Here is a 14,658-nt window from a genome sequence, read left to right as displayed (position 1 = left end):
TAAGATGCGCAATTTAACCCATGCTACTATCCTCATTGTATCTGTACTGAGCGTGCTAAACAACCCAGCCATATAGTATCTGATAGCTCGCTATCTCCAAGAGCAATTATTTCCTTAATTCATTAGAATCACGTAAGTCCTGAAACGTCTCTCTGAGCGAATGTGTTGCGTAAATGTGGAAGTTTAAATCACCTCTGTGTGCGTCTGTCTTCTAGTCACTAAGGTGTTGGGAGTTTAAGCTGCGGATATTGCAAAGGGTTATTACATTCATAAGTCACACAAGTGGTGGGCGATTCACTGAGCAAGCAGAAGTTCACATGATGACTTCAAACAAGACACATTACCTTCCAGCATCTGTTGGAGAGACTGGATTTTAAGACACCTCGCTTTCTTGGGCAGTAAGCAACAATGGTAAGTAAATTATCGGGGGGGGGGGAATCTGCTGTCATCTTTAATAATCTGATATATCTACAGAGGATAAACGATGCATGTGAAGATTTCTGGCATCATTCGGGGAGGAGGGAAATCGAACCCCCAAGTTGAATGAAAATAATGTCTTTGAATTTGCGCCAGCCAAACTCAATTGATGAGATTTTGTTTGTAACCAAAGACAATTATAATTTAGTTGAATCGATCCGTGCATGGTCTAGGTTTGTGTGGCTGGGGTGCAATTGGGGGGAATGTGATCAGATATTATTTGGACAGTTTTTGCCAAAGCAATATTCACGTGACAGCGCGTGGGTAAGTAATATACTAAAGCAATATCAACCGGCAGGTAATCAAAATATTAATTTTATGAGGGGGGAGGGTGGAGGAGGGAGAGAGCAGCGAGCTCCTCAAGGGTTCTTGACGCGATACTGAAAGGTATATATCAGCACCGAGGACAGCGTGTTGGTGCCTCAGACTATGAGAAGAACTGTAACCAAAGATATCGCGTCATCAAATGGTAATTGCCGCAAAAAAGAGAGGTTTAGAGCTGAAATCAGTCAAATCTGATACCGTTACTATGAGACAGCGTGCAGCTCAATCACAGAGCTGATCGCTGCCACTTGGAGTTTTGTCGCCACTTGGAGCTTGGTGAAGTTCATCCCGGTGCACACAAGTCTTCAGTGTAGCAAGATAGTGTTTTTCTTTTAAAGGCGAGATCACTATATTGTAACTTTTTGAAATGGAAGGGCTGATAAGGATGGCTTAAGTTTATGTCGTTTGCTCATAGAAGGGTAAGTAAACCGCATATGTCATGTTGGGTTGTCTTCCAGCCCGGGTTATCTGTGTACTCTATCCGCATAAAACAGCACTCGCTTGGCTGTGATTCGCAAAATTGATCCATAGTCTTATTGCAATTAAGCCGCGTCGGTGCTTTTGTGGGAATCGGTTCTGCCTGGTCAGAATGCTCACAAATAATTGAGCCTCGTGATTGCCCAAAATAACCCTGATTCGCTGTGAGCTTATAATATTTTCTGAGACAGAAAGTGTTCCCTCCCTTCCTTTTGTGTGTGTGTGTGTGTATATATATCTCTTAAAATAGACAACTGTACGCTGAGTGGTTTGTGGTGAACAGTAACTAGGATCTAAGCAGTCAGCCCAGCAGAGTTGGGTATTCTACCGAAAGTCGAAGCTGATGTTCTGCTGTGCGGGGGGAGATCAATCTTGGAGAAGCTGCAGGCGAAGACCCACGTCACACTAGAGAAACTCGCATCGACAGACGGCGCTGTTTTAAGCAGAAAGCTACAAAGCCAAGAAAAAAAAAGCCCTGCAGTTTCCTGACAGCCATAAATACAAGCAAGAATCTAATCCAACATAGGGATCCCGCCTGGAGAAAGCCCCGGCAGTTGCTACGCAGAAGTGTCGTGCAGTGCTGTCGTGTTGCAGTCCAAGTTAACTTCAGCCGCAGAATCTGCTCAAAACGATGTAGATGATAGTAGATCAGCACAGTTGAATTAAAATAATTATTATTTTGTCCCCACTCCCCCCCCCCAAAAAAAATGTTTAGAATGCTTCAGATTGGAGGGTGATTTGGGTGTGAATGGGAATTGCAGAACTGTGCCCGGGGTTCCAACAATGTGGATCTGGAGTTAACAGTAACCCGTGAACACCTTCCGCAGAGGAATGTTGTAATGGGCTGATAGTGGTCATAACTCCCCACTGAGAATATCCTTTACAAACTGACCCCTTCCCCCTTCCCAATGCATTGCGGTGTTTCCTGTCTAGGGAGGTGTCTCTGGCGGTAATATTGGTCTGGAATGCCTGCTTTGGGCAAAGACGTGTTATTTGTACAGTCTGTGCGATGCAAGTGCGCCGCTGAAGTTGCAAGCATCCTGCCGTGGGGTTTTTTTTTGGAATGCTCGGCAGATTGTCTTCCAGAATGCAGCGTGTGGTGTTTGTTCGGCGGAACTAAACATAGCTTACAACTGACGTGAACCTCGGCAAAACACACACACACGCACACAGGGCTCGACTCTGAGGAGGAGCGGGCACCCTGCGGCGTGATCCTTTCAATGGATCCTCTCCCAGAATCACTGCTGTCGAGTGTGGAGGGAGATCCTTCCGGATAGAGTGCGCGATTTCGACCCAAACAGGTCCCCACCCCGACCTCCACATTTAACGAAAGTACTAATGTACAAGATTTAAAAAAAAACCTAGCATATTTCCCGACCCCCAGATAGAAAAGAGAATGTGATTTTCATCTTGGGCATTGTGGTTTCCATAACGCCAGGCACTGATTTGCCATTTCATTCAGTGCAGTTCATAGTATTTCCCCTCTGCCGGTTATCATATTTTCAGTGACACTGCTGAGAGGATATTTCATTGGGTGGAGGTTGCCATGGCAACTTGACGTGCACCCTCGCAACAAGCTAACTTGGTCGCTGTGACATTATTAGAGTTTGATTTGCTCGGAACACATGTTCCCAGCGGTTCCCACCTAAACGTGTTGCTGCCATCATCACGCCATTCAGCTTTATATATATATATAAATAAATATATATAAATATAAAGATCCCTTGGCACCAGCGCGGAAAGCAAAAAATAACTCCCAGTCAAAACAGTGTTTCTTTCAGCTCTGGAGACTCGCCGTGCAAAAAAAACATCAGATTTTATCACATGGCTTTTAAAGCGAAATGCGCCCCCAACTGATGGAAAAGTCCAGAGAGGCGGGAAGGGCAAGTGCAATTCGGTTATTGTGAAGCGCACTTTGCTCTTTCTGTTGGGGGTCAGGTGCATATGTTTGTTCAGTCCAGTGCCACAGTAAGGCATTCCAGTCAGTGTTCAGGACCAATGATGGCATTGGGGCAAGTACATGAGGAAACGTCTAAAGTTTATAAATATATATATAGAGAGAAAAATAACCCCAAAAATGATTTATTAACCTGCCTTTGCTGACAGAATGGATCCTGTAATTTCACAGAAAGTGCGCAATGTGACTGATAAACAACGACATGGAGTATAGCATTAAAACCAGACAATAGCTTTCAGGCCAACCGGGTAAAAGTTATGCCTCTGTTGTGCCTGTAACCATCTCCTCTTTCCTTCCCCTCTAAGAAAAAAATCTTGCGAGTTGGAAATACAGACGCAGGTTGCTCTTGAGTTCATCCAAGGAAGCGCACGTAGGCGTGAGTCCTGATCTAATGATTTGCGGATTCCACTGAGAATGCTCTCTGATCCAAAGTAATTATCATTTAGCTAGAATTCCAATTATTATATTTTAATAAGATCTTGGTTTAAATTACCCTCAGCACTTTAGTTTGGAGTTCGAAGGGTGCTAATACATTGGTCACCTTTCAGAGAAAAGTGTAATATCATAGGGAAAAAAGCACGGAGTGTATTATAAAGTTGTGTTTAAGTGCGATTAATCACATGTAAAGACTGAACACGTGGAGTCCAAAAGACGGGGAAATCATAGAAAGGCATGTGAGGTTTAAGGCGCCAACAACTGTTTATAGAAATGTTACTAGGGAGGATTTTTTTTGTGTGTGGCTAAAACGTAAGCTTTCTGGGTAATTAAGCAGAAATGTGGGTGTATACCTGCTGAGAACTAGTCACAGAAGCGGTCAGGTCAGGGCCACGCTTCAAAAACAACTGGCCCTGGACTAGCATAATGTCCACCCACTCACACATGAGCTCCAGTTGATGATGTCTTGTATTGACTTTTTTTGAATGTTTGCTGCCCAAGTGGAATTACCCCCAAGCTTTATATTGAATGCAGTTATTACAGCCAATGGTGACATGTTGGTCTGTTTGAAGGATGTTGATGGTCTACTCGGAATTAGTCTGTTCAACCACAAATCCTCAACAAGGTGTCTACATCATGATTGAAAAAACCCACAAATCCTCAATGAGGTCGAGTGAATAAAATTTCAACAAAGAGACGATTTCAGTTAATTACATGGGTTCATTTGAGTTCTAGTTTGAAGATATTTTTGCCCACTAAGCCAATTTAATTTTAAGTGTAATGTCCTACATACCAGCCAACCTGGTTTGGTGTCATTCTTAAGAGCCGTCTCTGTGACAAGTACCTAGACACAGATAGTAATTATTTCTCTACCACTTTCGAGGGGTTGGATTGTGTCAGCTACTTCGCATTATTGTTTACGATAGTATCACCACCCCTCTTGAGCACAAAATCCAGGCTGCACTGTGGGAGCTGCCATCTTGAGGCTGAGATGTTAAACCAAGGTCCCGTCTGCTCTCTCAGGTGGACATAAAAGAGCCCATGGCACTATTTTGAAGAAGAGCAGGGGAGTTATCCCCGGTGTCCTGGCCAATATTTATCCCTCAACCAACATCACAAAAACAGATTATCTGGTCATTGCCTTGTTGCTGTTTGTGGGAGCTTGCTGTGCACAAATTGGCTGCCGTGTTTCCCACATTACAACAGTGGCTCCACTTCAAAAGTACTTCATTGGCTGTAAAGCGCTTTGGGACGTCCGGTGGTCATGAAAGGCGCTATATAAATACAAGTCTTTCTTTATGTGATGTTTACGTCATGTTTTGTTTGTATCGATCATGCACATGTTGCATGCACAGTGCAGCAATGTGTGGCCGGTTATTGGAATATTTATTATAGCGTTACAGAAAGTTTATGCTGAAATGTGTGACTCCTGAAGAGGGGTGGTGGGTGGGTCGCAACGTCGTTGTGAACATCACCAAACCCTTGAGTGAAAAAGTATGAACATTGACACTTTGAAGTGTATTTTTTACGCAGCTGATCATAAATTAATATATAACAGTAATTATAGCACACTGGTGGGACAATGCAGGGCGGGCCCCTCCTGCAAACGCAAAGTCGCCTTTGCAAATAGTTATTGTAAAATAAATACGCTCAGACTCGGCCGCGATCACGTGGATGGCATCACCTGGTGAACTGGGCGGATACAAGGCACAGGGCAGGACTTCGACAGCCAACAAATCCGGCGTGTGGCTGCATTGATATTCAAAATTAATCAATCGGCCTTTATGCCATTGTGTAAAGTGCACCTCCCCACAAACATTCAAACCAAATTAGAGGGAAAGAGAGAGCAGGGGGAGTGACGGCCCAGGGAAAGAGGGTTTGTTAATCCCCAAAATAAATGTTTAGCCAGTTGTTTAATTTTAACATTACTTCGTCAGACAATGATAAATCACGAAGCTGGGAAGCGATCTATTTTAACTGGTGCAAAAATATGCCCAGATATTACTGATGGTTTAACGTGGGAGTGCAATTATTACTTTGCAAAGTGATATTAATTAGAAATGTAAGTATTTGCGTCAGATTGTGTGCAGGTTTCCCAGCTGTTTAAATCATTAATTAACTTTGGCAACCGCAGATTAATAATGGGCGCTGTCGACTTAAAAATCGGGGAGCAATACGAGTCATACAATAATATTTGGGTGGGTTTGTACAAGAATCACGTGAACGGAGATGAGCACGTCACCGGCTCTACTTAGCATACCGAGGGATTCCCAGCGCCGTTTGAAGTGAGCGCTTAGAAGTCAGCGGGTCTCAGTCTGCTCCAGTCGAATAGAATGTATATTCAGTGCACAAACGGCGCGATCTCCCCATCGGAATATCAAATGGAGCTGGTGCATGAGTATGGTATTACTCGCCGTCCATCCACCATGTAGTTTCCACCATCAATAATTTACCATCAGCAGAAAGAGAGAAGTCGTTTCAGCTGGGGGAAGCGAAGGGGCAGGAGAGTGCGAGCAAGTTCCAAATGAAAGTCTCTTGGTGATTTTTCGTCCCTGGCACAAAACGGTGGGTGTTTTAAAAAAATAATTCTATACATGTTTTATGTTTTGAACGAAGATTACAGTGGATCTCAAGTACTGGTTCAGCAAATATAGTTCACGGGACTTAGTAACAGGGCGACTGTAAATCTATCATCGGGCTTCATTAATAAGCAATGTTGTTATTAACTTGATTGAATTCTAAATACGACAACTGCCAGGGGTCATTGGACCCGATGTAGTTCAAGTGCATTTAGCCCAAATCCAATTCTGGAGACAAGGAAACATTTAAATGTTGTTGAACTTAAGCACCTCTCGCAAGTGACTAAATCGAACTAGTCCGCAGAACTATTAAACGCAAGGTTCGGGCGACATCCGAGATTCTGGTGCTCACACCGAACCAGTTCTAATGAGCAGTTTCGGTTTTAAATTACTTTTAATTCAAAATTCGGAGATGGGTGAAATCCGCCACTCCTTCCAAATTCGTTCCTGTTGCCTGGGTAGTTTGTGTGTGTATATCTCAACTTTATTTTTATAATATGTTTCTATAACACAACATCTACAGTCGTTCCATATGTCACGGTTTTTCAGTCATGCTGGTGCTGTAGAAGGCGGTCAATGATGGGACATGTCGAGATCTAAACAATTCCTTGTCAAATAGCCAAAACATATTGTCTGCAGGAACAAGCTCGATCGAGGGTTGTAAAAACACACACACACACACACACACACACAAGCTAAGCCTTGCAGCAAATAACTTGGAGATCTCATAAAGATTTTATAGGAAACCCGAGCCGTGGCCGCGCTGGCGATCAGTCAGAGCGCCGGCGAGCAGACTGAGAGCCCCACAAGGCTCCCTCTCCCTGAGCAGACGCGTTACTGCCCTTTTCAGCAAGATGTGAACTGGGAGCTTCGCCGATTGCCGCTTAGCAATTCCACACCCAAAAAAACCCGCTTTGAGATGATCTAAAAAAAGGGCTATATCTTCGAGGTGACGTGAAAGGAAAATAAGCTGTAGTGCGAGAATTTTCTACCTCAGACTATTGTAACTTAAGGTCAGTACTAATTATTGATTATTTCCTTACCTTGGGAGGGATCCAGCGTTATGAAGTGGTAGAGTGGTTACAAATGTAAGTCTGTGGAACTATGTTTAATGTGACTGTATAGAAAGTGTAATGTGCTGAGAATAACCCATGCTGAAAGTTTCACATTTAAGGGAACAGTGTTTATCCCCCCCGAAATATTTCCGTGTGTCTTAAATTAACTCGGCTCATCTTGAGACAAGTGCCAATTAGTTTGTGGCGCGTGGTCAAGTGGTAACAAGGTCTGCGACGCTTACAGGGTTTCTAGTGGAGTTTGATCAGACTTGTTGCTGTTTCAAAGAGTTTACACAGAACCTGAGTTTATTTTTGCAATCAAGAAGGCGGGCAGAGTCGGCTCCGAGAGTTGCAGCGATCTGCTCTGAACTATTACACGCTGAAAGCCGCATTCTCCTGCTTAAGTTGTGCCTGTAAATAAGTACTTTGACACAATAAGTCACATTTAGTTACCTGATAATCAAAAGAATGTGAAATTCAGATAGCATCTACAGCAATCTCATCTGGGCAAAGTGCACCGAAGTGCGTGCAATAGTGGCACCAAGTGGACACTGAGAGCATTACAATGTGAGGGGGGTTGAGTTGTTGCACACCTATTATCATAGTTAAATATAACAATGTCAGAAATGAGAAAAATCTTGAAAATACCGATCGCGAAAATCAAAAGTATTGGCCTTGCGAGATTTTTTTTTTTAAACTCTATTGAATCCAAACTTTCACTTCACTGTAATGTTGGACACTAGTTTTTATGTTGTGAATCACTATGGCCTTGTTGAAAAGGGGCAGGCTTCAAGACAATTGTAGCACCAAAAGTTACTTTTCACCGGCTAATGAGAAAGCCGGAAACAAAAATATAAATGAATTGCGTGTAAGAGGCTGAGAGAGGCGCTGGTGTCAGGTTTACTATGTGGACGAGCTCTTTGGTCGCCTTTGTTTACTGGACCAAAACAAGTAAAGGATGAGCGCACTGGGGTTTCCAACCGCTAAAGGGCGAAAAGAACAACTCAACTTTCTTAACAATGGGCCCCGGGGTTCACCGGCAAAGCCCATCTTATGGCTTTTAAACACCCAGGTTCTGTTTTGCTCCGTCACATGTCACGATCGACGCAGCTATACAGATTTCTTAGGCGAGGAGACGATATCACTGGCCAGTTTTAAATTTAGAAAGCTGGCGACAGTGACGCAATTCCAACTCAAGTGAGTATGAATATACAGCATCCATCATCTGAAATGTAAATCATGTCTTCTGAAATGTAAATATATCTGTGCTGCCCTCTTTGTTCTTTCCCCGCCGTCCATAAATTGATACATGAGAGAAATTACAATGTGAGGAGTTACGCTTTTAAAAAAATCCTCGGCGCCAGCTTGTTGTGTCTTGCTGGGTAATGACTGGTGTTTGTCCATGTCGTGGTCAGGAGGATGGTGGACAATGCACTTGCATGTTTTATAGAGAGTTCTGCTGCTCACGGTGCTGCTCAAGAGGAGTGCCTGGTGTCTACCTCGGGACAGCTCATGGCTCTAATGATAATCTAGTGACTATCCATGGGAGGGGGAGATGAAGAGGCAATTGTGAATGGGGGTGCTGACTCTAAAATGCCATACCTGATGAGGAATCAACTTGCTCCTCTGTGCGGCAGACTCGCTAATGTGTTACTTGATCCAGGCAGGACCACAGTACTCCAGTTGATGACTGTCCAGCCATCTTGTTCCATTCATGGAACTTGAAGGGATAGACCTGACACCAAGGGCTGGGACTCTTCCCACACAGCTCTAGATATTCCTGCAAGCCAATGTCCTAACAGGTCCTCCTAGGTCTGACAAGCAGCCAGTTAAACAATACGTACTATACGTACGCTCACTTGATGATAACAACTTATATATTTATATTGCGCCTTTAACATAGAAACAACGTCCCAAGGCGCTTCACAGACGCGAAAAAAATGACATCAAGATGTGGAGATGTTAGGAGGGGTGACTCAAAGTGAGGGGGAAGGAAGACCGTATTAAGCAGCGTCTTAGAGGAAAGAGAGCTGGTGGGGTGGAGAGGTTTAAGAAGGTAGTTCCAAAGTTTAGGTCCCAGACAGCTGAAGGCACGACCATCAGTGGCGGGCCGAAGGGAGTGGGGGATGTACAAGAGTCCAGAGTTGGGAGAATGCAGTTCTTTGAGGGTTGGAGAGCTGGAGGAGGTTATACAGACAGGACGGGGGTGATGCCGTGGAGGGAGTTGAACGCCAGGATGAGAGTTTTAAATTGGAGAGGCAGGAGCCAATGTAGGTCACTGAGTACATGAGGTGATGGATAAGCGGGAAGGTGCGGGTTAGGATCTAGGCAACAGAGTTTTGGATCAGCTGACATTTATGGAGGGTGGAGGATGAGAGGTCGGCCAGGAGAGCGAGGCTGGAGCCATGAATGAGGGTTTCGGTAGAAGATGGGCGGAGGGAGGGACAGAGACGGGTTCTGTTCCGGAGGTGGAAGTAGGCGGTCTTTGTGCTGGGGGCGGCGGGGGGGGGATATGCAGCCGGAAGCTCAGCCGGGGTCAAGTAGATCGCCGAGGTTACGAGCCGATCAGCGTTAACCTGAGACAGTGGCCAGGGAGGGAGTTGGAATCGGTGGCGAGGGTATGGGGGTTTCTGGAGGGGGCCAGAGACCACGGCTCCGGTCTTCCCAATGTTTCACTGCAGGAAATTGCAGCTCATTCAGGATGATGGTCCCTAAACTATTGCCAATTGATGCCTAAATCCTCTGAGCTGAAGTGGCATATATCCCTACCGAGAGTGCCTGCACTGTAAAGCAGCCCAAGAGGAACTCTGCTGGTGCGTAATTCTCGGTAGTTTGTCTTAAGGGACTCTTGAGCATCGTCACGGGTTTCCATGCTGTCAAACAGCCGGCTGATTTTTTTTAAACAATGACTTGTTTGGAAACAGGGTAGAAAACTCCCCGGAAGCAGTCGGCATGCTACAATTCTAAAACTGTTCTTTAATTGCCAGCCTTGTTCTGCTGTAACACTCACGTCACGTCTGCGTGCCAGCATTCTGTTAAATGCATCTTAATGACTAGCAGTCCGGTCGCATTTTTCATGTATTAATTATTACGATGTAATTAATCGCAATTGCCATAGCTGTGCGTATAGCGTATCTTTTTTTTTAAATGCTTGGAATTAATGAAGTTATGTTCATTGCATTAATTTGCTCTGGCATTTTTATTGGCTGGTTATAATTCAGTAACAGATGTTTTTAATGTAAAGAAACATCGCACAGTAAAAAGCAAAGTGTAGTTTCCTTTCATTTATATGATCAGACATTTTCCACTTGGAATATTTATTTTGTTATCTTGGGGCATTTTATTAATTGTAATCGTGCTGGCTCCAGTGTTTTTGAAGTCGCTTTAACTGTTGCAACGATCTTGCAGAATTCCCTTCAGCAGTCTGCGGAGGAGCAGTAGCAGACCTGTTAATGATTAATGGTGCTAATAACCGCCTAACTTTTTATTTTCTATCCTGTCAAATCTTGCAGTAATTGGCTAATAAGATGCGGGAAGGGATATATAAGAGCTAAAAGCGACTCCCATTACTAGGCCTGTAGTTAATGTGCCCTGTATTTAACCCGTATCCTTGCATCGGTTGTACTACTGAGAATGTATTTGTAACTGTGTGCAGATGAATATACTGCACACAGCCTTCCTCCTCTCTCCCACCCCCCGCCCCTTCCCGTCACCAGATCCCTCTAGATAGACCCAGTTTACTGGAAACACAATGCCTATAGAAGTCTATTAAATTTACATTAATAGCTCAGCGTTTCAGCCTCATCCCTATAACTCATTAACTGTTTCGTCCTCTGAATACATGTAAATCCGAGGGCGCTTTATATTTTCAATGCTGTGCCCAAACATGACGGGGGCATGCAAACCGTAAGCTGTGTGGTCAGTGGTTTATGTGAATGCTTGTAAATTGTCGTTGCCTGTGAGATATGGGAACATGGTCAATGACACTCACCTTGCGGGGCTTCAATAGACCACGAAGCGCTTCTCAACCTCTTAAAGAAACAATGGTCCTTTTTTAGTATTTTCTATGTGGACTTCATATAGCCCATCCTTATTCCGTTCTGTTTGTGACCTATTCCTCCTTTTAAAAAAAAAAAGAATTCTAAAGTCATTTTAGTATAGTCAGGTTAGCAATAGAGCTAAAATGTTGCACAAATATGCTAGATTTGTGTAGGAAGCATTGAGTTTTTGTAAAAAGTTGAGGGTATATGAAGGGGCAGTTTTATATCTTTTTCAGCCTTGAATTGGGGGTCAGCTTTGTTAAAGGTGGCATTGCTTGTAACTTTTAACCGATGTAATTTTAATCTAATCAAAATGGTCTACATTTTTACAGCTGAATACGTGTATGTAATATCACTTTTTTCATTTTAATTGCTAGGTGTGTGAAAGTTTCAACGCTGTTCCTTTCCCGGGTTCTATGTTCTATGCAGTGTTGTGTGAATGTTCAGAACGGTGAATGACTCAGCCGATGGACTTGCTTAAAATGATTAAGATAAAACACGGTGACGTCACCGAACATGTTGGAGTGACCTCAGTAAAATGCCTAATTTGTTGACAACAACAAGTGAACGTTACTGTTTTAAGTTTAGTGAATCATAGCTGCGGTTGTTAAATAGACCCAGACACGAAGACACTGGCATTGATTAGCTCGCTCGTCCCCTGATATCCAAAGTGTGATTTGTAAAAATCGACCAATTAGTAAATCAATTTGGTAATCTTAACTATATCTGGGAGAAATACCCTTTCGAAAAAGTTAGCCCCGGGAAATGATATATATATATATATATATTAAAATGGGGTAGAATTATGTTTCTAGGTCACTGCAATATGTTGGTATTGTACATTAGCGACACAGCCAGGGATCGAATTGCTCTTTAAGTAACGACAATAGCGCTGCGATCTCGTTACCTGACACACTTACTAGTACAGCAGGACACAAATCAATAGTTTGCAACTTATCAAAGTCTCAATAATGTCATAACTTTTTGAATAACCATGTTTTTCGTGCTTTTTCTCCCTTTCTTTGTGTCTCCCCTTCACAGTCCCACCAGGCGAGGAGAGTAATGACCATCCTGTTCCTTACTATGGTTATCTCATACTTCGGTTGCCTGAATGCTGCCCCAATGAAGGAAGCTGGAGGCCGAGGTCACGGCGCCCCGCTCTACCCCGGGCCGCGGCCCCACGGGACACTGGACGGGCTGGCCGGCGGAGGCAGGGGAGAGGCTGCCTCTTCCCGAGGACTAGGGGCTTTGGCCAACACGGTGGAACACGTGCTGGAAGAACTCCTGGAGGTGGAGCCGGAGGCCCGGCCGAGCGACGGAGGAGGAGGAGGCAAGGAGGTGGATTTGTACTCGTCCAGGGTGATGCTGAGCGGCCAAGTGCCTTTGGAGCCCCCTCTGCTCTTTCTCATGGAGGAGTACAGGAACTACTTGGAGGCGGCCAACATGTCAGCGAGGGTCAGGCGCCACTCGGACCCGGCCAGACGGGGCGAGCTCAGCGTCTGTGACAGTATTAGCCAGTGGGTGACGGCCGACACGAAAAAGACAGCCGTGGACATGTCGGGCCAGACCGTCAGCGTCCTGGCGAAGATCTTCGTTCAGAACGGCCAACTCAAGCAGTACTTTTACGAGACCAAATGCAACCCTAAGGGCTTCACCAACGAAGGCTGCAGAGGGATAGACAAGAAGCACTGGAACTCCCAGTGTAAAACCAGCCAATCTTACGTGCGAGCCCTCACCATGGATAGTAGGAAGAAAATTGGGTGGCGATTTATAAGGATAGACACTTCGTGTGTATGTACATTGACCTTTAAGAGGGGAAGATAATGAATTCGTGTATATAGATTTTATTGAGAAGTTATCTATTTGTATATATTACATACAGGGTAAATTATTCCGTCGAAACGATACAGAAAATTTTATGGACTGCATGTATAAATGAAGTTTATACAGTAAAAAAAAGTGATTTTACGGTCTATTTATTGAACATATCCATGACCCGAGAAGGAAAAAAACCCAATCATTTTGCGCACAACTTAAAGAAACAAATAAGCCTGTATTACATTCCTCAGAATATCGTGGTTTGTTGAATGACGTTGCCAAGAAATGAAACGAAAGTTTAAAAAAAATTGCATGCTGCTTCAGTTGTTCAATAAGAATCTGTCCATTGGAAAGTCCAACCAAACATTCCGTTTACATTAGACAGTAAGTGGTTATATTCCTTATTGGTATTATATTTGTGGACTGATTTGCCTTCTACCGATAGCGTTGGAATTAAAAAGTCAAGGTGCTGTCGTCAATCTTTACTAGTTTTTTTTATTCCCTTGGGGATAAAATTATCAAGCTCAACTCTTTTTGTACAGTACATTACGCCAGTGTGAAACCAGATTGCTGCCCACTTCATTTTTGTTTGATTTTCAGAAAAAAACAGACATGCACAGTATTGAAACAAATAGAACTGGACCTCTAGAAGGAGCTGTTTATCCCCCATTCATAAGCCATCCATGCAAGTAAACCTAGGAGGCCATAAAGATTGGGGGGGGGGGGGGGAAATCACCTGAACTTCACTGGGAGGACACATCATACATATGCCTTGATGCGGAATGTGTTTTAGGAATACCAGTGTGGAGGTAGTTCGACGCATGTGCTACCGCTAAGGTTTTAGAATAAAAAGACTATCATCATCTGTGTCAGCTAAGAACAACAACCACATATAGAGCTGGGGGAGGGCAATGGGTAATTTTGGGGTGGGGTGAGAAGGATGTAACCCATGAGAAAAACTTGGGGGCGGGGGGCATGTGCCCTTACCTTCTACCCTTCCCCCCCCCCCCCCCATGTTGTACCTAAATGCAGACTTTCTGACAAACTGAGGCCTAAGTTCAGTTATCAGTGGATTCCCTAGCAGTTATCTGATAGGCAGAGTCCAAAGTACATTTAATTTACCTTCCAACACACTCATTTCTGAACATTATATTATATTTATTTTCTTAGTCAATATACTGTTACATTTTGTATCAAATAGAATAAGTGACAACCTATAACCTAAAGCGGAACAGAATCCTCAGAAAACCTGGCTACATACTGCACCTATGCCACTTGACTGTTCCTTCAGCAGCAAATGTTTCCTCAGGTTGGAAGGTCTCTCAATGCAAGACAAAACTGAAAGGCATATGCTTCATTGGCTTGGAAAGGGAAACAACAAGGAGACTAATCTTTAATATAACATCTAACAGTAGATTTTTTAGCCTCAGGATCATTTACATAGTACGACTCCCATACCTAGTACCCGACTTTTATCACTGTCATTCTATGTGGCG

General features: G+C 43.8%; 1 protein-coding gene across 1 annotated transcript; it reads left to right on the top strand.

Annotated features, from left to right (window-relative positions):
• The first annotated feature begins 5,864 nt into the window (after positions 1 to 5,864).
• bdnf (brain-derived neurotrophic factor) lies at positions 5,865 to 13,641 on the top strand. Its single transcript, XM_086008490.1, has 2 exons — positions 5,865 to 6,235; positions 12,386 to 13,641. Exon 2 carries the CDS (start codon positions 12,407 to 12,409, stop codon positions 13,166 to 13,168), a length of 762 nt encoding a protein of 253 aa, XP_085864616.1. The 5' UTR covers positions 5,865 to 6,235; positions 12,386 to 12,406; the 3' UTR covers positions 13,169 to 13,641.
• The last annotated feature ends 1,017 nt before the right edge of the window (positions 13,642 to 14,658 follow it).

Source organism: Somniosus microcephalus, chromosome 15 (assembly GCF_052327205.1).
Source record: "Somniosus microcephalus isolate GS21.2 chromosome 15, FLI_Smic_1.0, whole genome shotgun sequence".
Classification (NCBI taxonomy): Eukaryota; Metazoa; Chordata; class Chondrichthyes; order Squaliformes; family Somniosidae; genus Somniosus; species Somniosus microcephalus.
Note: the sequence above shows the minus strand (reverse complement) of the source record. Positions and strands in the feature narration are given on the sequence as shown.